Consider the following 23,611-nt stretch of genomic DNA (forward strand, 5'->3'; position numbering starts at 1 on the left):
TTTTCCTTTCAAACTGTTCTTCATATTGTAACTGGAGTTTCTACTAAAGAATCATTTTATTTACAGCCGCAAATTTCTTTTTAACACATTCAATGTGCATTACATGCTGGGATCAAATACCTGAAGGAACTGGAATCTTATGAATACAGCCAGGACAACAATGGAGAGAGTCATGAACAAAAACATCACAGTCCACACAGAACACATTCTGGCACACACTGCAAACATAGACCTGCAATAAAAACAAGAAAACCTGAATTTAAAAAGTAGTTTCCAAAAGTTAAGTACAGCAGAGCTAGAAGACTTGCAAGTTGCTTTGCTCTTTCATATACCTATCACTTTTTCCCCACTCACCTACCTGCTTTATTAGTTCTAATGTACTATATATTCTCAAATCTATGGAAATTAATTCTTTCCAAAAAATTATTCCTTAGAAATAAGGGAATAATTTTGTTTCTGAGTCCTTAAAGTCCCTTGAATTACAAGATACTCTCGATTTACTTCATTTTAAGTAATTATTTGGGGAAGACACATGAGCTTGAAATTAGTGCTTCGATAGGTTACTGGAGTGATTCAATTAAAAAGAGAAGCACAAAAGTTTTAACAGAAATTTGTTATACCTAGGGAATTATAAAAGTTATATTCCTCTTTTAATTAAACCACTAAACAATAAGGCAAAAGACATATATATAAAATATTTTATTCTTATTGTCATATTTACATAATAATTAATAAAAATAATAAGAAAGAATAACAATATTCAATCAATATTATATACATAAAAACTAGTGCCTTGGGGTGAAATTTCCAGGGCAACATCATACACAGATTAAAAAATCATCAAATCTCAAAACAACACAGAAGTAATGATACTGTGTTCTTAAAAACTATCAAATGAGTCAAAAAGTGATTCTAGTGAGGATGCAGCTAATGATGTCAGAGAGGCATGTAAAGTTTCATAAAATTTTTTTTTTAATGGTTTTCTTTCAGCCATGCCTCATAGCTTATGGGAATCTCAGTTCCCTGAGCAGGGACTGAAGGTGGGCCAGGGCAATGAGAGCACCGACTACCAACCATCAGACCACCAGAGAATTCCAAATAAAATTGTCTTCTGAAATGTTGAGAGTAAAATAAAACAAGCAATCCTTTCTACTAGTATTTTATATAGTTTATATAGGTTTAAATATGGATATTTAACTAAAATAAAACTAAACAGTGACCTCTCTTATTTGCAACTTTATATAAGTTGATATGTTCAAATTGGCCCCTATTAGCATTTTAAAAAAATATTTTCTCAGTGTCTCAATGGGGAGAATATCCTTAAGATCTGTGGCCACCATAAATGGTAACTTCAAAATGAGTTATGACAGCCTAAAGTAAAATAAAGTAAAAAGTAAAAAATGAGAGCCTAAAGTTAAAAAAAGAGAGAGAAAAAACTTTTAGTACTTCCAAACTAAATGTAGTTTAGCTTGCAAACTGAAGACAAAGTACTAAAATATCTTTATAGCAAAATTAGAATGCAGAATTACAAAACAACTGTTTGTAATACCTCCCATTTAATCTCCACCGACTGCTATACTTCTGAGGAATAACGTGATATGAGCTTGGTCTTCAACAACCTACTGAAAACTTATAATACCATTTCCTCAATATTTATTGTACAATACTTAATATTTACAAAGCACATGAACTTACATGTTGGTCTTTCAATTCCCCCTGACAGGCATAACAAAACCTGAAAAAGAAAGTTTAAGAATCATTTTGTTAAGAATTTACTCATTAAAATAGCTCAGGAAAATCTCAATAACAAGAATTCTCTAATTAGTAAGTACAGTTGGCCCTTGAACATCAAGCAGTTTAGGGGTGTCAACCCCCAAGGTTAAAAATCTGAGTGTAACTTTACAGTTGGCTGTCTGGCCCTCTGACCCTCCATATCTGGAGTTTCACATAACAGGATTCAACCAGTTATGGAACACGTAGTACTGCAGTATGTATTTACGGAAAAAAACTGCATGTAAGTGGACCCTTGCATTTCAAATCCATGTTGTTCAAGGGTCAACTGTAATTATCTTTAGGCATGACTTTTAGGAGAAATAATTAAGAATACCAGTAATTTAAGAAAATTCCACACTATAACCCAAGGTTATCTGACCGCTTAAAATTTTCCTTAAACTAATTTTATTTTCATCAGGGTTAAACATGTATGCTTTCTCAACTGTGATTCTAGAGAAAACAATTTTCATGACTATTTTTCAATCTTCCCCAAAACAGCAGACAGCTGAAGTCCAGATGAACACAGAGAGGTTAATTTATGGCAAAAATGGATGCCTAAGGGCTTAATTTTCAAGGAATGGTTTAAAGAATTAAAAGTTCTCTAACTTAATACAAAAAAGAGCAGTTCCCTCCCTACCCACCCCCCACTTCATTTACAGAGCAAATCCTTTCAAAAATTTTAACTGTTTGACAGTTACCTATGCTCACAGTTCTTGATCATTCATAGGCACTGGCTATGAACTTTCCACTATGGAAGATGAGATCTTAACTCTCTTTCAACCATCTTGAACCAATACAATACAGTACACACATAGCAAATCCCATTCTCAATTCTTTCTATGTAGCTAAATCATTCTGGATGAAACAATATTAAATATTTAGTTTATCATCACTGTATAGACATATTCAGCTGAACCATGCCATACAACTTTTCCTCTCTGTAAAATACATTTTTCCTGGAGTTAGTAACTATGTTATTCATAAGCCTAGTTGTCTAATTACCACTAACTCAGCCCCAACCGTTCCCTGAGAAGCCTAAATACCCTGTTGTTATGTTCGGCTACATAAAGAATTCTATAGTTTCCATCTTCTGGTGACATCTCTCCTGAAGCATTCTGACCTTTTCCAAACTGGACTGACTGTTCTCCGTATCTGACAAACAAATGTCATTCTGGGACTTCATCTTACAAGTTTGCTTTAGCCACTTTTGAATTAGATAAATATTCCTATTCTCTTTCATTCATTCTCATTCTCAATTCCTTTGAGTCATCTCTTCCACAGCTTCCTAAGAAAGTCTCTTTTTGAGACCTTACAAGTCTGAAAATACCTTTATTCTACCTATATTTTTTTTTTGGCCACACCATGCAGCATGTAGGAACTTAGTTCCCTGACCAGAGATCGAACCCATGCTCCCTGCACTGGAAGCATGGAGTGTTAACCACTGGACTGCCAAGGAAGTCCCTACTCGACCTGCATTTAAACAAAAGCTTGGCCGGGTATACAATTTAGTTGGCAATAATTTTCACTCAAAATTTTGAAGGAAATTGCTCCGTGTCAGCATCCAGTGTTGCTCACGAGATGTCAAGCAATGTTTTTTTTTTTTTTTTTTGCTGCACCACACAGCATGTGGGATCTTAGTTCCCTGACCAGAGATCAATCCTGCACCCCACTCAGTGGAAGCGTGGAGTCTTAACTTCAAGACCATCAGTGAAGTCCCAGAAGCCAAACAATTTTAATTCCAGGTCATGTGACCCCATTCTCCCTCTGTGGAAATGTTGAGGGCTAATATTTTGCTGTAGCGTACTCTGAAATTTCACAGTGAAACATGTTAGTGCAATTCTGTTTGCCTTCAGTATGTCAAGCACTTGACAGTTCCTTTCAATCCAGAAAATTCTCTTCTTCAATAGTAGAAAATATCCTTGAATATTTCTTTCCTATCTTATATCTTTTCTTTATTTCTTACATTATTTTGATATTAGGCTCTCTGGATAAATCTTCCAGTTTTATACGATAGAAATCAACAAATGCTACAAATCAGGGCTTTTTTTTTTTCTTTTTGGAGAGCTGATTTACCAACATACCACCACTCCTGCTACATATAGATGGGTTCAGGGAAAGAGATTTCTGGCGATCCAGATCTGTTTAATGAATCATTTTAGTCATAAACAAGGCATTCTACACCTCATTTTCTATATTAGCAATAATCTTGCCCAAGTGAATGACACTTTGTTATGTAGTGTTAATTACAACATATTTGAATACAACTTTACCACTTGAAACAGGTATAAATTGATCAAAACCCATATACCTTTCTCCATTATGTTCTTCTAGGGATATTTCTTGAAAAGCATCCAAAGGAAATAAATGATGGTAAGACCGTGCTAAGTGGGGAGCAGACACCAAAGTAAGACCTAACACACAAAGCAGAAAGACATATTTAGTAACCCAAACCTCACAAAGATGATGGTTGAAATGTCAAATGATATAACTTAGGCTAAATATTTTCAAGTTTGTTTTTTTCTAGGATTGCAGTTATTCATTTCTTCATTTATCAGTGGCCATAAAAGGAGACTCCAAGATGGAGTCTTAGCTCTGTCACTAAGTATGTGATCGCTCTTGGCCCATTTGCTTACTTGTAAATGAAATAAAATTCTACAAATCTATTATTTTAATTCTTCATTCTCCTCATATGTATTTATTTCATGAAGAGCTGCAAAAACGTCAACTAGATCTACTGCACTGCCTTTAAAGAACATAGTTTTTCTGGAAAGAGAATCAGGAACCATCCAGAATGCCATGTTTATTCTTAAAAATGAAGTACCAGGCACACAATGGAAAAAACAGCCTATGTCTCTTTTAACAGATCAAATCCAAAAAGATAAACAGAGCTTAATATTTATATTTAATAGCAATATAGGTACGAAGTTACCCAAGATTAATTTACTAGATAATGAACTGTTGGTTTCTTACCACAGATTTTACATTCAACAGGAAGCTCACAGTACTTTGCCCGACACTGTGGGCAGAAATAGCCTCCTAATGTAAGTCCTGGCTCAGTGCTGCTATCCAGATGCCTGTTGCGGGGTGGGAGGAGAGGAAACATTACCTTTTAAAAAGTGATATATAAAGACGTGAGCAGTTGCAGCAAAAGAAGGGATGCCACTGTGATTTTAAAACCTTTAAGTTGTTTCATAGCTCACACGCTCTGTTCGCTTTTGTCTTTTTTTTCCTGTGTTTTGTTTTGAATAACTTCTATTAATGTCTTTGAATTCACTCCACTTCTTTAGTGACTAATCTGCCATTAATCTTTGTGGCTCAGCTGGTAAAGAATCTGCCTGAAATGCATGAGCCCTGAGTTCGATCCCTGGGTTGGGAAGATACCCTGGAGAAGGGAAAGGCTACCCACTCCAGTATTCTGGCCTGGAGAATTTCACAGACTGTATAGGCCATGGAGTCACAAAGAGTTGGACACGACTGAGCGACTTTCACTTCCCTTCACTTCACTACTGTTAATCCTAACCCAGTGTATTTTTCACCTAAGACACTATATTGTTCATCTCTAGAAATGTGATTGGGGTCTTCTATCCTCCCTATCTCTTACCAAATTCATGTACTCCTTAATTTTCCTGAGCACATAAAATACATTTATAATAATTTAAACACCTTGCCTACTAGTTCTATAAACTGTGTTATTTCCGGATATGTTTCTGTTCTATGATTTTTCTTCTTGTTATGGGTCATACCTTCTTACTTCTTTGCATGACTCGTAATTTTTTTTTTAAACTTTTTATTTTATATCATAGAAGATTAACAATGTTGTGATAGATTCAACTGGACAGCCAAGAGACTCAGCCATGCCTACTTATATATATCCATTTTCCCCTAAACTCCCCTCCCATCCAGGCTGTCACATAACACTGAGCAGACTTCCCTGTGCTATATACAGTATGTCCTTGTAGGTTATCCATTCTAAACATAGCAGTGTGTACACATTGATCCCAAACTTCCTATCTCTTCTCCCCATCTTTTCCCCTGGCAACCATGAGTTCATTCTCTAAGTCTATGAGACATGACTGGTAATTTTTGATTGGCAGCCAGGTACTGTGAATTTTGCTCTGCTTTCGGTGATGGATTTTTTTTTTGGTATTGATTTAAATATGTTGTGTTTTTTCCCCAAAATATACTTAAGCGAATAGTTTGATGACAAAACTTGCTTTTAAGTTTGCTGGCTGTCCAGAACAGCTGCTAGTCTAGGGCAAATTCAGTTTTATTACTGTGGACTCCATTCAACGCCTGTGACATTAAGAGGCCTTTCCACACTGACTGGTGGGAATAAGCCATTCTCTGCCCACGTGAGCTCTAGGGATTGTTCTGCTGCTCCACTCCAGTGCTTCTTTCTCTGGCCTCCAGGAGTTTCCTGATAGGAATGTACACATCAACACTCAGCTAATGATTCGAGGTGGTTGATATTTCTCCCGGCAATCTTGATTCCAGCTTGCGATTCATTCAGTCCAGCATTTCACATGATGTACTCTGCATATCAGTTAAATAAGCAGGATGACAATATACAGCGTTGACATACTCTTTTTTCAATTCTGAACCAATCCGTTGTTTCATGTCCGGTTGTAACTGTTGCTTCTTGACCTGAATACAGATTTCTCAGGAGGCAGGTAAGGTGATATGGTAGTCCCATCTCTTTAAGAATTTTCCAGTTTGCTAGATGATTGGTAGCGTACTACAGACTTCTCTCTACCTTATTGTTTTAGCTAGTAATATTAGCTAATATTACAGGAGCATATATAGTTCTCTCTCCTTTTTACAGCTACATAGAAAGTAATTGTCTACAAAAGTCATTACATTTCAAGCCTGTCTTTTTAATTCATAACTTACAGGAAGGAATTAACAATGTAAAAACATTATCATAAACAGTTTTAAGGTTTTTACTTACGCCATGCTGAAAGAGGGTTTTGCATCTTGGTCAGACAGAGAAGCAATGGTATGCTGAGGAAATCCTTTATGGAAGAAAATATATTACTTTTTCTCCCCCAAGGAAATAGAAAAATTCTAGTAATAGAAACCTAAAAATGTTCCTACTAGAAAGCTCACAAAGTTGTGCAAAAGTTCTCTTTCCTGTCTTTTGTACATTTATTAGAGCATGGTCAAACTGACAGCAATTTCTGGTCAGAAGAAAAATTAATAGTGGAGGAAACCAGGGGACATGGAGGACCATATGTCCATACATACGGTCTCAGATTCTAAAGTTTCATACGCATATTCTCTAACTTAACAACACTTAATACATAACACATACTACATTTTAAAAAGAAAATGTAATTTTTAAATAATTTAAAAAAAATTTTTAAGAAATGTAATTTTTAAATAATTTTTAAAAATTTTTAAAGAAATTTTTAAATTTCTGACACAACAGAGGAGTTCATTACATAGTCTACTTTCACTTATATAAGAACATACTACTATGTTTAAAATTTTGGAATGTCCAAACCTATGTAGTTTATTTTTCATATATATTTTTAATTAATGTAATTAAATAACACAAAATAAACACTTACCCATACGAATAAGTGAGCATTCAGAATTTGAGCTAGCAGGAGGAGGACTAACATGATGTGTTAACAATTCTTTGTAATGGCTTTCATCTAAAATAACATGATATGTGCCTAGCAAGACAAGAAAAAAAGAAAAGAAACATGAGCTTTCCAGACATAAGAATGATCTGTAATTTCTATATAATTCTGTAAATGTTTTACCATCTAAAAACGTTCATTTTCAAAATACATGATTATGTGAAATTACCATTTTTCAAAAAATTTATTTAAATAACATCTTTAAACTGACTTCTCTGAGAATAACTGTAATTTTCAATTTAATTAAAGCCAATTAACAAGATTTTCACTAAGTATTACATATAGTAAAATTTCTAGGTTTCCAGAAATAATGGTTCCTCTAAACACTGACATAACTACTAAAAATTTCTTGCATTTTGAGATGACAGGTTTTAGAACTGATGATATATTTAATATGACTACCCACATTTTGGACTTAGGGACACAAACTAATTTAAATTTAGCTGCTTAAAAAAACAAATAAAAGTATTCTAACTAATAAATTGTTACTTTTTACATAATGATTATGAGTAAATATTAAAGATTCTAGATATGTACCACCAGTTTCACGAGCAAGCGCAGTGCATACTCGAACCTCTGCAGACAATCCAATAATAGACACTCTGATTTTAGCCGCCTTTAGGGTCTTCGTAAAATCCAAGTAAATGGAGAGTTTTGAGGGAAGAAAAAAAATGAATAATTAATATGCTTGATAATTAACATTCTGGTAGAATGTTCTGAAAACTAGTAATAAACTCAGAGAATTCTAGTAATAAATTTAGAGAGTCTAAAAATTCTCTTTAGAGCTGTAACTGGCTTGATTATGAAGAAATTATTGGTTCTACCTTGATTAAATCATAGATGTTAGAGGGATCACAGGTTGTGAGGCTGCTAAAGATGATTAGGACTTCTCTACTTGTATGTCCGGGCATGTGTCTAAGAAAAGAAAAAAAACCACTGCAATTAGGTATAATAAATTACATTAATTAAAAAAAACTTAAGACTAGTACACATACAAAAAATAAGTACACATGGTTTATAAACAGAACAACCCCATCTGTTTCAACATTACAAAGGAATGAATTGCGAGTATACTCTAAAAACCTTAACACCAGTTTTTCTAAAATTAGCTACACACAAAACTAATTCACTGATTCATTTCCTCATTCAATAAATATTTATTGAATACTCTTTCAAGTTCTAAGGATAAAGTGATAAACAAGGGCAATGAGGTTCCGGGCATCAGGCAGCTTACATTCTAACAGGTTTGTTTCATACAAAGTCTAAGGTGTACATTGGAAAGTATGACAATACCATATGGATCAACATTAAGGTACATATGTGTGGCCTGAAAATAGTAACATACTTCTTTTTTAAACACTACAATTTAACCTCATGGTGATTGTCATAATACTCATAAACATTAATGACTGTGTACCATTTAGGTTGCACATTGGTAAAGAATTCACCTGCCAAGCAGGAGATTCAAGAGACAGGGGTTCGATCCCTGGGTTGGGAAGATTCCCTGGAGTAGGAAATAACAACCCACTCAGTATTCTTGCCTGGACTGTTCCACGGATAGGGGAGCCTGGTGGGCTACAGCCCACGGAGTTGCAAAGAGTTGGACATGACTGAGCACCACCACCACCACCATTTAATTAAATGACTGCTTACAGGATTTTAAGGTATGATGAACTGTTCTCCTCTAAACTAAACAGAGATAGCTACCCATTTTGGTGCAATGTTATCGATTATTTGTAGCTTTTTCCTGCTTTAATTCTCATTGTTGGGCTCAGTTTTCACTATGGATACTGCTATTGTATCTACCTTCATTGTCTGTGTTACCTCCTCAACTACTTCAAAACTAAAAAAAAGCCTATTATTTAAAGGAATAAAAATCTGAGTCAGGATAGACTATCTAAGGATAAAATATATAAGCTTTAACTATACTGAATACTTTCTTTCCGGTTTTAGCTATATTCTACATAGTTAAAACTGCTAGAAAAGTGCTATTATTAATTTACAGATGTATTACAAAATAAGTTAATAAAAACCAGTATACAACAAACTCAGTTATTATACCACATTAACTTCCACATATAATCAATTTTCAATAAAAAATTTTTTCACGGTATTTCTTTTGCACTAGTAATACTGCTACAGCTTTAATTGTATTTTTCCAAAATCTTTAAGGATATACCTCAGCAACTAAAATGTAAAATCAAAATTATTAACCAACATCATACTATACACTATAAATAATGTTACATATTTCTCTTAATAACAATTTCATTATAGGTAGGTTTATGGAGATGCATATTAACATTATCATTTCAACTTACTCATTCAAAAAATGTTGAAATAAATTGTAAATAATAAGTGTAAAATACTAACTTTAGAGTCTGCATAGCCATGCTTAAGGAGTTATAAAGAGATGGTTCTCCATGGCAAGTCATATCTACAGCTTTCTTCAAAGATGTTATATGTTTCCGTGGGTTTCCTAAAATATAAATGAAAAATCTCTTTTAATAAAAATGTATATATACACTATGGAAATTTACCTTTCTCCAAAATTTACATATTTATGATGTTAAACAGAATCCCTTTGATTTACATTTTTAGCAAGATGCACTTTTATCAGAAATGTTATATAGTCTCACTCATATTGAAAAACCCAAATACAAATAATCTTTTTGTCTATTAGCAACACATTTTAATAATATTAATCTAGAATGCAAAACTCTTTACTCTTCATATTTCCTATTTCATCATTTTTAACACCAACACATGTTCACATTTAACATCTCTGAAGTCATGATGTATCTTACAGCCACTGGCAGCCGCTCCCACTGCAACACGGGCACTGTTTGTGCTGTTGATATTAACTTCTATTTAAAGTGTTTGTTTTTTTTAAGTTTATACAAAAGGTTATATTTTTATGTAGAAAGGCGTGGAACAGAACAGTAATGCACAAATCTGTTACTAGTAGAAGCAAAAACTCATTGATGGAAGAAGGCCTACAATTCCATGTTTTTCTTCAGAGGGAGAAAACAGCCACCTTCTAAGACCTAAGAAAGGAGGATTTCCACAGGCAAAACTGTTATGCTGTCATTGAAATAACCCCTGAAAAGACTGTCTAGTTCATGCTAAGCAATATAAATGAAGGGAAGAGACACCGCCAAAAATTCAGACCTGTCAAACCACCAAGACACTGGTATGAACAATTCACATGTCATTTGACACTGTGTCAAAGGTTAACTGCTAGAGTGTTTCCTTCTTGAGGGCTCATAAGATAAAGGTATCTTACAAACAATAAAATCTGAGACTCAATAAAATATGGTATTCTTCGGACCTTCCCTCTTATTTCATCACTGTTTTCATATTACTTAACAATAATGAAAACATCAACTTTATCATATAGCAAATTATCTTTATACCACTGAACATTTAAATTAGTTTCAACTTGTCACTATTATACATCCTGATGCAAACAGAATATTTGTAGGTGACACTTTTTCTTCTTTCATAACATTTCCTAAGCATACTCCAAGGAACATTTTTTTTTCCTTTGGCTGTGCCTCAAGGCTTCAGTTCAGTTCAGTTCAGTTGCTCAGTCGTGTCTGACTCTTTGCGACCCCATGAATTGCAGCATGCCAGGCCTCCCTGTCCATTACCAACTCCCGGAGTCCACCCAAAGCCATGTCCATAGAGTCGGTGATGCCATCCAGCCATCGCATCCTCTGTCATCCCCTTCTTCTCCTGCCCCCAATCCCTCATAGCATCAGGGTCTTTTCCAACGAGTCAACTCTTCTCATGAGGTGGCCAAAGTATTGGAGTTTCAGCTTCAGCATCAGTCCTTCCAATGAACACCCAGGACTGATCTCCTTTAGGATGGACTGGTTAGATCTCCTTGCAGTCCAAGGGACTCTCAAGAGTCTTCTCCAACACCACAGTTCAAAAGCATCAATTTTTCAGTGCTCAGCTTTCTTCACAGTCCAACTCTCACATCCATACATGACCACTGGAAGGCTTAAGCCATCGTAATTCCCTGACCAGGAACTGAAACCAGGCCCTTGGCAGCCAGAGTGCAGGGTCCTAACAACAGGATCACCAGGTAATAGTTTTATGGAACATTTTTATGGCTCTTTTCCAGAAAACGTTGAACAAATTAACCAGACTATCAGCAATAAAACTATCAGTTTCTCCAGGGTTCAACAAGCCATATATTGCTTTGGAAACTTCATTGTGCTCATTTAAAACATGGAAAATGTTGTTGAGTGTGCCTCTTTTTTTTTTGAATACTCAGTTCAGTTCAGTTGCTCAGCTGTGTCCGACTCTGCGACCCCATGGACAGAAGCATGCCTCACCTCCCTGTCCATCACCAACTCCCGGAGTTTACTCAAATTCATGTCCATTGAGTCGGTGATGCCATCCAACCATCTCATCCTCTGTTGTCCCCTTCTCCTCCCGCCTTCAATCTTTCCCAGCATCAGGATCTTTTCCATTGAGTCAGTTCTTCGAATCAGGTGGCCAAAGTATTGGAATTTCAGCTTCAGCATCAGTCCTTCCAATGAATATTCAGGACTGATTTCCTTTAGGATGGACTGGCTGGATCTCCTTGCAGTCCAAGGGACTCTCAACAGTCTTCTTCAACACCACAGTTCAAAAGCATCAATTCTTCAGTGCTCAACTCTCTTTATAGTCCAACTCTCACATCCATACATGACTACTGGAAAACCCATAAACCTTGACTAGATGGACCTTTGTTGGCAAAGTAATGTCTCGGCTTTTTAATATGCTGCCTAGGTTGGTCATAACTTTTCTTCCAAGGAGCAAGCATCTTTAAATTTCATGGCTCCAGTCACCATCTGCAGTGATTTTGGGGCCCCAAAAGATAAAGTCTGCCATTGTTTCCACTGGAGAAGGCAATGGTGACCCACTCCAGTACTCTTGCCTGAAAAATCCCATGGACGGAGGAGCCTGGAAGGCTGCAGTTCGTGGGGACACGAAGAGTCAGACACGACTGAACGACTTCACTTTCACGCACTGGAGAAGGAAATGGCAACCCACTCCAGTGTTCTTGCCTGGAGAATCCCAGAGATGGAGGAGCCTTGTAGGCTGCCGTCTATGGGGTCGCACAGAGTCGGACGTGACTGAAGCGCCTTAGCAGCAGCAGCACTGTTTCCACTGTTTCCCTATCTATTTGCAATGAAGTGATGGGACCAGATGCCATGATCTTAGTTTTCTGAATGTTGAGCTTTAAGCCAACTTTTTCACTCTCCTCTTTCACTTTCATCTAGAGGCTCTTTAGTTCTTCACTTTCTGCCATAGGGTGGTATCATCTGCATATCTGAGGTTATTGATATTTCTCCTAGCAGTCTTGATTCCAGCTTCTGCTTCATCCAGCCCAGCATTTCTCATGATGTACTCTGCATATAAGTTAAATAAGCAGGGTGACAATATATAGCCTTGATATACTCCTTTTCCTATTTAGAAACAGTCTGTTGCTCCACTTCCTGACCTGCATACAGATTTCTCAAAAGGCAGGTCAGGTGCTCAGGTATTCTCATCTCTGTCAGAATTTTCCACAGTTTATTGTGATTCACACAGTCAAAGGCTTTGGCATAGTCAATATAGCAGAAATAGATGTTTTTCTAGAAATCTCTTGCTTTTTCAATGACCCAGCAAATGTTGGCAATTTGATCTCTCACTCCTCCGCCTTTTATAAAACCAGCTTGAACATCTTGAAGTTCACGGTTCACGTATTGCTGAAGCCTGGCTTGGAGAATTTTGAGCATTACTTTACTAGCGTGTGAGATGAGTGCAATTGTGTGGCAGTTTGAGCATTCTTTGGCATTGCCATTCTTTGAGATTGGAATGAAAACTGACCTTTCCCAGTCCTGTGGTCACTGCTGAGTTTTCCAAATATGCTGGCATATTGAGTGCAGCATTTTCACAGCATCATTTTTAGGATCTGAAATAGTTCAACTGGAATTCTATCACCCCCACTAGCTTTGTTTGTAGTGATGCTTCCTAAGGCCCACTTGACTATGCATTCCAGGATGTCTAGCTCTAAGTGAGTGATCACACCATCTTGATTATCTGGGTCGTGGAGATCTTTTTTGTATAGCTCTTCTGTGTATTCTTGCCACCTCTTCTTAATATCTTCCACTTCTGTTAGGTCCATACCATTTCTGTCCTTTATCAAACCCATCTTTGCATGAAATGTTCCCTTGGTATCTCTAATTTTCTTGTAGAGATCCCTAGTCTTTTCCATTCTATTGTTTTCCTCTATATCTTTGCATTGATTGCTGAGGAAGGCTTTCTTATTTCTCCTTGCTATTCTTTGGAATCCTGCATTCAAATGGGTATTTTTTTTCCTTTTTTCCTTAGCCTTTCCTTCTCTTCTTTTACAGCTATTTGTAAGGCCTCCTCAGACAACCATTGCTTTTTTGCATTTCTTCTTCTTGGGGATGGTCTTGATCCCTGCCTCCTGTACAACGTCACGAACCTCCGTCCATAGTTCATTAGGCACTCTGTCTATCAGATCTAGTCTCTTAAATCTATATTTCACTTCCACTGTATAATCATAAGGGATTTGATTAGGTTATACCTGAATGGTCTAGTGGTTTTCCCTACTTTTTTTAATTTAAGTCTGAATTTGGCAATAAGGCGTCCATGAGCTGAGCCACAGTCAGCTCCTGGTCTTGTTTTTGCTGACCGTATAGAGCGTCTCCATCTTTGGCTGCAAAGAATATAATCAATCTGATTTCGGTGTTGACCATCTGGTGATGTCCATGTGTAGAATCTTCTCTTGTGTTGTTGGAAGAGGGTGTTTGCTATGACCAGTGCATTCTCTTGGCAAAACTCTATTAGCCTTTGCCCTGCTTCGATCTCTACTCCAAGGCCAAATTTGCCTGTTACTCCAGGTGTTTCTTGACTTCCTACTTTTGCATTCCAGTCCCCCATAACGAAAAGGATATCTTTTTTGGGTGTTAGTTCTAGAAGGTCTTGTAGGTTGTCATAGAACCATTGAACTTCAGCTTCTTCAGCATTACTGGTCAGGGCATAGATCTGGACTCAAAACTAGTATTTTGAATACTAGTTTGTTTAAATTTTCTTTTTAAACAGTTGTTTAATTCCTTTTTATTCTGGTATGAATTATGTTTTTTTTTTTTTGCCCATTCATTCATTTGGAACTTCTTGGTGTTCTTGTTTACTTGAGTAAGTATTAAAATATTAACTATTTGCCACAGTTAATATACTCTGGACCCTTGAACAGTAAGTGTTTGAACTATGTACATCTACTTATATGCAGATTTTTTTCACTAAGTACATACTTCAGTACTACATGATGTGCAGATGGTTGAACTCTCAGATGTGGAACCAAGGAAACAGAGGACCAACTATAAAGTTATAAGCAGATTTTCAACTATACAGAGGGTCAGCACTCCTAATGCTCAACTTGTTCAAGGTTCAGCTATATATATCAAGTATTTATTCTTAGAATCATAAATTTTAGAAATGAAAAGTACCTAAGTCCAAATCCTTCATTTCACAACTGATAAGCAAATCTACACAAGTTAAATGATTTGCTGAAAGACATATGCCTACCCAATGGCAGGACCAATAGTCAAACCTTGATCGTATGGCTCTCTATCTACTTTTCTTTCTACTACACCATACAAAAAACTTTTTAATCTCCTATTGTGTTATGAGTATAGTAAAAAAGCATATTTACATTACTCTCAGTGTGGTTTATAGCAGTGATTTTGTTCAGGGGAAGAGAGGGTATTCTCAAGAGGCCCATAAGAATCTCCAGAGGATTTTTCATCTCTGTACATATTACCTCTCAGGCACCCACAGAATACTATTATTAACCTAGGGGGAGGGAACATGCAGGAGGGTTGGCCCTACACCCTTTGCTTAGGGGAACCATCCTTCCCTCACTATATAATAACCCAGTTTACACGACGTGGTACAGGTGGAACTTATCCTGCTTCTATCCTACTTTAAGCAGAGACATGGAATCCAGGCCTACCAACAAAATACTTCATTCTCTTAGCCACTTGACTGCACATGGATGGGCAGATCTTAACCAGGGTCAATAAGAACACTCTTTGGAGCTTGTGCTGAGACTACAAACTAGGAGGGTCATGTAGACTTGATAGACATCTTACTTAGGGACTTCTCTGGTGCTCCAGTGGTTGAGTCTGGCTTGCCACACAGGGGACAAGGGCTCCATCCCTGGCCTGGAAAGATCCCACACGCCTCCAGGCAACTAAGCCCTGTGTGCCACAACTACTGAAGCCTCATGCCCTAGGGCTCTTGTTCCACAACAAGAGAAGCCACCGCAAGGAGAAGCCCACACTGCAACTAGGAAGTAGCCCCTGCACGCCACAACTAGAGAAAGCCTGTGCACAGCAGTGAAAACCCTGCAGAGCCAAAAATAAAGAAATAAATAGTTTTTAAAAAAAGATTAAGTGGCTCTTGTGAATGGTTAAAATAATTTTATCCTAATACTTTCATGACTGAATAAACATTTACATTCATTGTAATACTATTCATCACTGTGCAGAACTCAATTTAAAACAGTTCATTTTAGGGACTTCTCTGATGGTCCAGTAATTAAGACTGCATTTCCACTGCAGGGGGCACAAGTTTGATCCCTGGTCGGGGAACTAAAATCCTAAAAAAAAAAAAACAGGCCATTTTAGAGACAGAGAGTTTAATAGAAGGTTTTTAAAGTGTTTTACTGGAGACAGCCTGCAGGAAGGTTTTGTTTTGCTTATTAGGCAACCTCATGAACAGGGTTACAAGGTTAGATAAATAAAGCAAAGTCCTTGAGTGCGAGAAAGGTAATTTTATGCATACCTGAGAGTTCAGTCAGTTTTTCAGCTCTTTTACTCTTTGTTACAATTATTCCAATCTCAAAACAAAAACAAAAATGATTATTAACTTAAATTACTTCTTCTTGATAAGAATGTATGTAACTAAAATAAATGACTAGTTAAAAAAGGAATAAGTAGCATGTGAAAAACTTTTGACGTAAATTTAGCTATGGGTTCACTGTATATTGTTTAACTTCTAGAGTTATCTTGCTTTTCATTGACAAGTGTTGCAGTAACTTGTATACAATCTGAATAACTTAATAAGTGATAGAATATATGTCCAATGTTTTAAAAAATACATTATATTTGGCAGTAATATCAGGATGTTAGTTCTGAATTATATCACTTATCTACATACCTGACTAATAGGATTTTGATCAAAATATTCCTCTACGAAGTATTCCAACAACTGTTCAAAGAAAACAAAAAGAAAAAACTAGGTAACAGCAAAATAGCAACAGAGAACAGGTTTTGTGAAATCTATTTATTAAGCATTATTTCTTATGATTTTTAAGCTTACAAATTTTTAAAAAATGTTAAGTAATAAAATTAATAAGTAAAACAATACATTTTAAAATATTAAATAAACATAAAAATTAAAATATTAAATAAAATTGAATTTGAAGTGGTAAGTGATGAGACAGGTTTAAGCTCAGCCTTAAAAGATGGAACCATTCAGACATGTAAGACAGAAACAATCTAAACAAGAAAAAGACCCAAAAAAGATAAACAGGAAAATGAGCAAAACTGAAGATGGGTTTGAATAAGTTAGGAATAATCTGAATGTATTTATAAGCTGAGGAGATTAATTCAAGTAAGTCAAAGGAGAATGAAGATTCAATAAAGAAAAGGAATAACTGATGAAGCAAGATCCTAACATGGAGTGGAATTTAAGAGCATAAATAATTAGCGATTTTGGTATATGATTTTGGTAAGCAATCCAGAATAGCACTTCTACTTAGCTATAGCTTGCATTACCTCAAAAAAAAAAAAAAAATGACTGCATTCTTTAAAAACATTTCTTTTAGAATTCAGCATCCTTCCTCACATGTAATACAAATCAGAATAATTTTAGTATACCTTTAATGTACATGTCAGTCTATTTGGCTTTAAATCTTGGTCTTCCATTGTTCTTGATCCATCTACTACCACATATAGATGGCGCATCTACCAAAAATAAAATCCCCCAAATAAACAAAACAAATAAATAAGAACAATTTTCAAATACATTTTTGACCAACAAGTAAAAACGGCCCTTAGCATTTACATATTCTACACATATATTTTTAATATATTCCTTTAAAAAGTTTATTCTATTTGAGCCAGAATGTTTGTGTAACTCAAACTAGTTCTGTACCAGTAAAGGGAAAAAGAATAACATACCATTCCAAGTCGAACTTGTCCATGGTGCTCAAATACCCTGTTAAAATTATGCAAAGGTTTTAAGGAAGTATCATATACTACATGAAAGATCATTACAACTACTTTTCAACTAAAGTGCTCGTTTCTAGGGAAGTAAATCATTAACTTATGGGATGCATATAATTATGTACATTTTAAATAAACCCTGAAGATGAATTTCCCTGATGCGGCATTAGGTTGTTGGGTCTACCCCCCTATGTAAAAGGTTGTAAGTCAGGTTCTCTGAAACACAGCTCAAATGAAGTACTGAGGAGTAGGCAGAGGCAGACAAAAACCCTTAAAGGAGTATATTTTACCTCTGTAACACACACAGAAAGGTTACATACCTTTTTCTCTTTGCTTTGAAAAGAATGTCTTCAATTGTAGCTTTAAGTGATCCTGATTCATCTTCTTTAAGAATCTCCCTATAGGAAATATTTAATTGTTTGAAAAGATAAGCTAAAATTTTATTAACCCAAGAGAAACGAAAACATGTCCACACAAAGATCTGCACCTGAATATTCACAGCTACATTATTCATAACAGCCAAACATTATAAACAATCTAAATGTCCATCAAATGGAGAAAGGATGAATAAAAAATATGGCATATTATGCCATATAACAGAATACCATTCAGCAGTAGAAAGGAATAAATTACTTATACATGCTACAATAAGGTTGAACTTAAAAACAGCATGTTCAGTTAAAGAAGTCCGACAAAACTAACCACATATTATATGATTACATTTACATGAAATGTCCAGAAAGGGCCAATCTAAAAAGACGGAAAGTACATAGATTAATGGTTGCCTAGGACTAGAGGTGGAAATGGAATTAATTGTATATGGACGTGAGGGATATTATTGGAATGGTAAAAATGTTCTAAAACTGGTTTATGTTGATGTTTGCACAGCCCTGAAGATTTCTAAAAATCACTGAATTATACATAAGAAACAGATGAATTTTAACATGTGTAAAATATACTTTGAAAGTGTTGTGGGAAAGAAAAAAGCCTAAAACAACATCTAAAAGGGAAGAGAGTAATAATGCCCTACTTACCATGTTCTTTCATAGCCTCCTTCCCATCGCTTAGTTCTTTCAGGCTCTTCATCCATTTTGTACCTTACATATTGTAAAAAAGTCATTAGACTGTGAATTTATTAAAGATGATAGTCACGAGATGTATATAATTAAATTTGAAAAATAAAGAGAGGGAAATAAACATACAAAGTAAAAAAAAGAAAACTCGGACTGCAAAGTCATATTATTCTTTGCAATTTATTCAATAATTGTAGTTGAATGCAATCATTCATTCATTTAAATCCTCGTGGAACTTTTTCATACCCCCAAGAAAGAATGCAAATATTTATGCTCAAAGTTGGCACCAATATAAATAAGCTTCTCTTTACAATTAATAAAAAATAAAAATGCATTAAAGATGTGTCATAGGACAGAACCACAGAATTATGTGAAGTGAGTACAGGTATAGATGAAACAACGTTAGTTCCAACTGCTGCTTCTTATCACTGAGTGATAGATACATGGTGATTCATTTACTACCTCTCCACCTTTGTGCCTGCGTGAATTTTCTCATCATCAAACTTAATAAAATTTATTATTATTCATAAGTGATAAATGCTTATGGTTCATAATTTTTTAAAATCTATTTATTTAAAAATTTTTGGTCACTCTCCATGGCACATGGGACCTTAGTTATCCCACCAGGAATCAAACCTGCACCCCCTGCATTGGAAGGCAGAGTCGTAACCAATGGACAGCCAGGATAATTTTTTAAAACAATACAATGGCAAACCTACACTATAACCTCAACTATTAAAAGAAAATGGAACTATTTAGTAATTTAATAAATAGGACAAATGGTTTTGAGTGGATGTTAGGGTTAAGGATGATTGGGTTTTTGTTTCTTCTCTTCTGTATTTTCATATTTTCAATATGAAAGTGTATTTTTTTTAATAATCAGGGACAAAATTGGTGTTGGGAGGCATCTATTAACACTTTGTTGCTGTTTAGTCGCTAAGTCACATTGGATTCTGCATTCCCATGGACTGTAGCCCGCCAGGCTTCTCTGTTCATGGGATTTCCCAGGCAAGAATACTGGAATGGGTTGCTATTTCCTTCTCCAGAGGATTTTCCCCACCAAGGGATTGAACCCATACCTCTTGCATTGGCAGGCAGGTTCTTTATCATTGAGCCACCTAGGAAGCCACTCTATTAACCATAACCAAGTAATAAACACCCATCACATTCACACCTCCACCCTCCCCAATGGAATCTCCCTCTCCATCTTACATTCTCACTTTCCATTTCCTTTTTTCACAAATGAAGAATCAAAGGAATCCTAAGTGCCAAGACATTAAGGACAAAACAAATCCCATCACTGGCAGGGGAAAAGATTAACTTTTGTGATAAGGACAATAACCAAGACCCATTCTCCATTTGGCCTTCCCTGGTGGCTCAGACTGTAAAAAATCGGCTTGCAATGCAGGAGATCCATGCTCAATCCCTTGGTTGGGAAGATCCCATGGAGAAGCAAATGACTACCCACTCCAGCATTCTTGCCTGAATTCCACGGACAGGGGAGCCTGGCAGATTACAGTCCATTAGGTCACAAAGAGTCAGACATGACTGAGCAACTAACATTTTCACTTTCACACTACTCTCCATTTATTTCATTGTTCTACAGTAAAATATACTTTAAAAATCCAAATAAATGTAGACTTTTATAAATGAACTTCTGGAATTAAAATCTATTGATAAATTGAAAACTGCCTTTATGGCATCACTGCTTTCTCGGCACCTGCTACAATCAGATATTGTTTACTAAACTTCTGTGGATTCAGTTGTTTCAGGAGATCAAGTGTTCCACTTTAGTATACTGAAATAACAAGAAATGACTTAATTTTGTCATCTGTGCCTTTTTAACACACTTATGTTGGTGCCTTATAGGCTTAATGATGACTGTAGTAACACAGCATGCAGCGACTAAACTGAACATTTTGATCTTCCATGGAGGTGTGTTTGTATTTATCGTGAATATAAAAAATCAAAAGCTTAAATTCTTAAAGATGTGGTTACTGCCGTTCATCACATCAATATTTAAAGTATTTTATTTTTAGTTTATAACTTTTAATTCCCTGAAAGTTCAGAAACAACGTTGAGAACCAGTGAGCAGAAGCTGCAATAAGGAACACCTCTGGCTCACTGCATACAAGAATTTCTTAATTTGAACTGACTGCAATGGGAAATTACAGGGATAGGACAGAGGTAATAAGATCCTCATAACCGCAGATGTTCCAAGGGAAGCTGGATGTTTACAATGCATGCAGTAAATAGAGAAGGGATTTATGCAGCCTGGAGAAAGATGTACTTGGTAACCTCTTAAGCAGCATCTTCAACTACCTATGACAGAATAGTACACCTTCTTACAAATATCGCTGGGAATCCACCCCAGCAAAGCCACTCCCCTCAGAAGCCTGGTGGTGTGATTCCTTCACATGAGCTCAGAATGCTATAAACAATGAGATTTGCACCAAACATCGCAATTTATGAAGCTTTCCCTCACACCTAACCCTGCCAAGCGCTTTGAGAAAGGCAAGGGTGATAACAGTTCTGCTTTTCAGGTGTGGACCTCAAGGCTCAGAGGTTGGTAACTCTATTGAGGCCACACAGATGGTCACAAGCTAGAACCCAGAGCCACAAGTACCAAACTTGCGCCCTGCCTTAGGGAAAGAGTCACTCTCCAAACTGCTGCCCTAGATAGATGCTTCTATGCGGCTTCACAGACGGAAATTCTCCTCCTCCTTCTCCACACGCTCCCACACACCCTTCTTCCCTATGAGGCAGTTCGGGGTCATTCAGTCTCCGCTCCCAGCCGCCAAAGCCCCTCCCGCTGCCTTGCTTCCCAGGTGGCGGGTCCCCGCCTCAGCTCCGGGAAAACCTCTACCACTGACTTACCTGTCCTGCAGAGCTCTGCTCTGCCGGAAGTTCAGCTCAATCCGCTCTAAGTGCTCCGCCGAAGTCCTTCCGCCGCGCGCGGTGGCGACGCGCAAACGTTCCGGTTGCTGGGAGTGGCGCTTGCTGGAGCCGGGCGCTCACTGGCCGGGCAACCTTGTACTGACTTTGGGTGCCGGAAGGGCCTCCTGCGCCCTTCTCGCTATTCACGAAGAGGAGGGGAGAGTGGTGGCCATTCGCTGTTGGAAAATCGGAGGCCTGGTAGCCGTCCAACAGGATCTGAGGACTGGATGACCACAGCGGCAGTCTCAGCTGAGCCAACTTGCAGTGCCGCGGTTTTCCGGAACGTCTCTGCTGCCCGCGCTAAAAGCCACAAATATTTATTGAGCACTTACTTTGGGGCTGATACAGTTCTAAGTACTGAGGAAATAGCAGTGAAAAACTGATAAAAATCCGTGCCCTCATGACGTTGTGAAGAAAAACATACTGTATCAAATGGTGATCGTGCCATAGAGAAAAATGAAGCAAGGAAGAGGAAAGTGAAAGTGTTATCGCTCGGTAGTGTCCTACTCTTTCCGACCCCATGGATTGTAGACCGCCAAGCTCCTCTGTCCATGGAATTCTCCAGGCAAGAATACTGTAGTGGGTAGCCATTGCCTTCTCCGGGGGCTCTTCCCTATCCAGGGATCCAACCCAGATCTTCCGCATTGCAGGCGGATTCTTTACCATCAAAGCCACCAGGGGAGCGGGAAAAGGTTACGGTTTAAAATAGGTGCTCAGGGAACTGCCATGCGGGAGACATGGGTTCGATCCCTGGGTCAGGAAGATTCCCTGGAGAAGGAAGTGGCAATCCACTCCAGTATTCTTGCCTGCAGAATTCCTATGGACAGAGGAACCTGGCGGGCTATAGTCCATAGGGTCGTAAAGAGTCGGACACGACTAAGCGACTAACACGGACACGGACAGGAAACTCGGGGAACTTCCCTGGTGGTCCAGCGGTTACGACTTCCACTGCAAAAGTTCCACTGCAGGGGGGCGCGGATTCCATCCCTGGTCAGGGAACTAAGATTCGGCCCATTGCGGAAGGGGAAGGGGAGGAATATTAAAACAGCGTGGTCAGAAGAGTCCTCACAGAGAAGACGGTTGAACCATGTTCAGAATGAGGGAGGAAGTTAACCACAATGATACTCAGGGAAAGATCTCCGCAGGGACAGGGAGCTGTAAGTGCAAAGGCCCTGGGGTGGAATCACACTGGTGTTTTCCAGGCGGGCATGGGGAAGAGGGGACGAGTGGTGGAGACTGAAATCAGAAGTGAAAGCCTCAAAGCACTGAAGGAGCTTTGGAGGGATGATGATGGCTTGGACTACCCATAGTATGGCAGCCCAGCCAGTGAGAAATGGCTGGAATCTTACTCTTGTCAATAGACTGGATGTGTATTATGAAAAAAGAACCAGTGACTTGAAGGTTTGTTGCTGAGCAACTGAAATGTTGGAGTTGCAGTTACTCTGAGGGCAAGGGGTTGGTAAGATCAGTTCAATTTTGGAGAAGTTGTTTGAGATATCTGCTAATACACACAGGAGAAATGGAGAGCAGCAGGAAAGAATTATGCCCAGGAAAGAAGAGGAGAAAAGAACTGCAGGAGACTCTTTGGTTCCCATCACCACATGCTTCCCCTCTGCTGCCTATAGTGCTTTGTTATATAGGTGCTAAAATCTTTCCCTGTATTCTTCCCCTTGAAAAACATAAACAGAAGCCATCCTGCATAGTAGGGGAAAGAACAGACTTGAATTAAAACTCAGGCTCTGCCATACTAGTTGGTTGACCTCAAGCAAGTCACAACTCAAGTCTGATCTATAAAATGGTGTTATTTCTACCTACCCTGCAAGGGCTTACACATCATATAGTGGCAACTCCATAAGCAGCTCCTTTCATTTATCCCCAGAAGAAA

The 23,611-nt window shown here is 37.4% G+C and overlaps 1 protein-coding gene across 1 annotated transcript; it reads right to left on the minus strand.

The window, feature by feature from the left end:
• LOC122683576 (general transcription factor IIH subunit 2) lies at positions 1 to 21,811 on the minus strand. The gene is made up of 16 exons (XM_043887270.1): positions 21,667 to 21,811; positions 18,751 to 18,813; positions 18,037 to 18,114; positions 17,672 to 17,708; positions 17,369 to 17,455; positions 16,647 to 16,697; positions 16,272 to 16,326; positions 9,792 to 9,897; positions 8,243 to 8,333; positions 7,956 to 8,043; positions 7,344 to 7,451; positions 6,722 to 6,785; positions 4,744 to 4,847; positions 4,082 to 4,184; positions 1,696 to 1,735; positions 1 to 232 (listed from the first exon to the last, which is right to left on the minus strand). The coding sequence occupies exons 2-16, from the start codon at positions 18,804 to 18,806 to the stop codon at positions 113 to 115; spliced, it is 1,188 nt and encodes a 395-aa protein (XP_043743205.1). The 5' UTR covers positions 18,807 to 18,813; positions 21,667 to 21,811; the 3' UTR covers positions 1 to 112.
• Positions 21,812 to 23,611: the final 1,800 nt, after the last annotated feature.

The sequence above is a fragment of the Cervus elaphus genome, chromosome 25 (assembly GCF_910594005.1).
Source record: "Cervus elaphus chromosome 25, mCerEla1.1, whole genome shotgun sequence".
NCBI classification, from domain to species: Eukaryota; Metazoa; Chordata; class Mammalia; order Artiodactyla; family Cervidae; genus Cervus; species Cervus elaphus.

Excerpts from the sequence above, each read along its gene's own strand:
- LOC122683576 (XM_043887270.1), bottom strand. The coding sequence starts at position 18,806 with ATGGATGAAGAGCCTGAAAGAACTAAGCGATGGGAAGGAGGCTATGAA. Across the intron at positions 16,698-17,368 it reads GACTGACATGTACATTAAAG|TTGTTGGAATACTTCGTAGA; the intron begins GTATACTAAAAT and ends TTCTTTGAACAG. Across the intron at positions 6,786-7,343 it reads ATGCTCACTTATTCGTATGG|GATTTCCTCAGCATACCATT; the intron begins GTAAGTGTTTAT and ends TCTTCCATAAAG.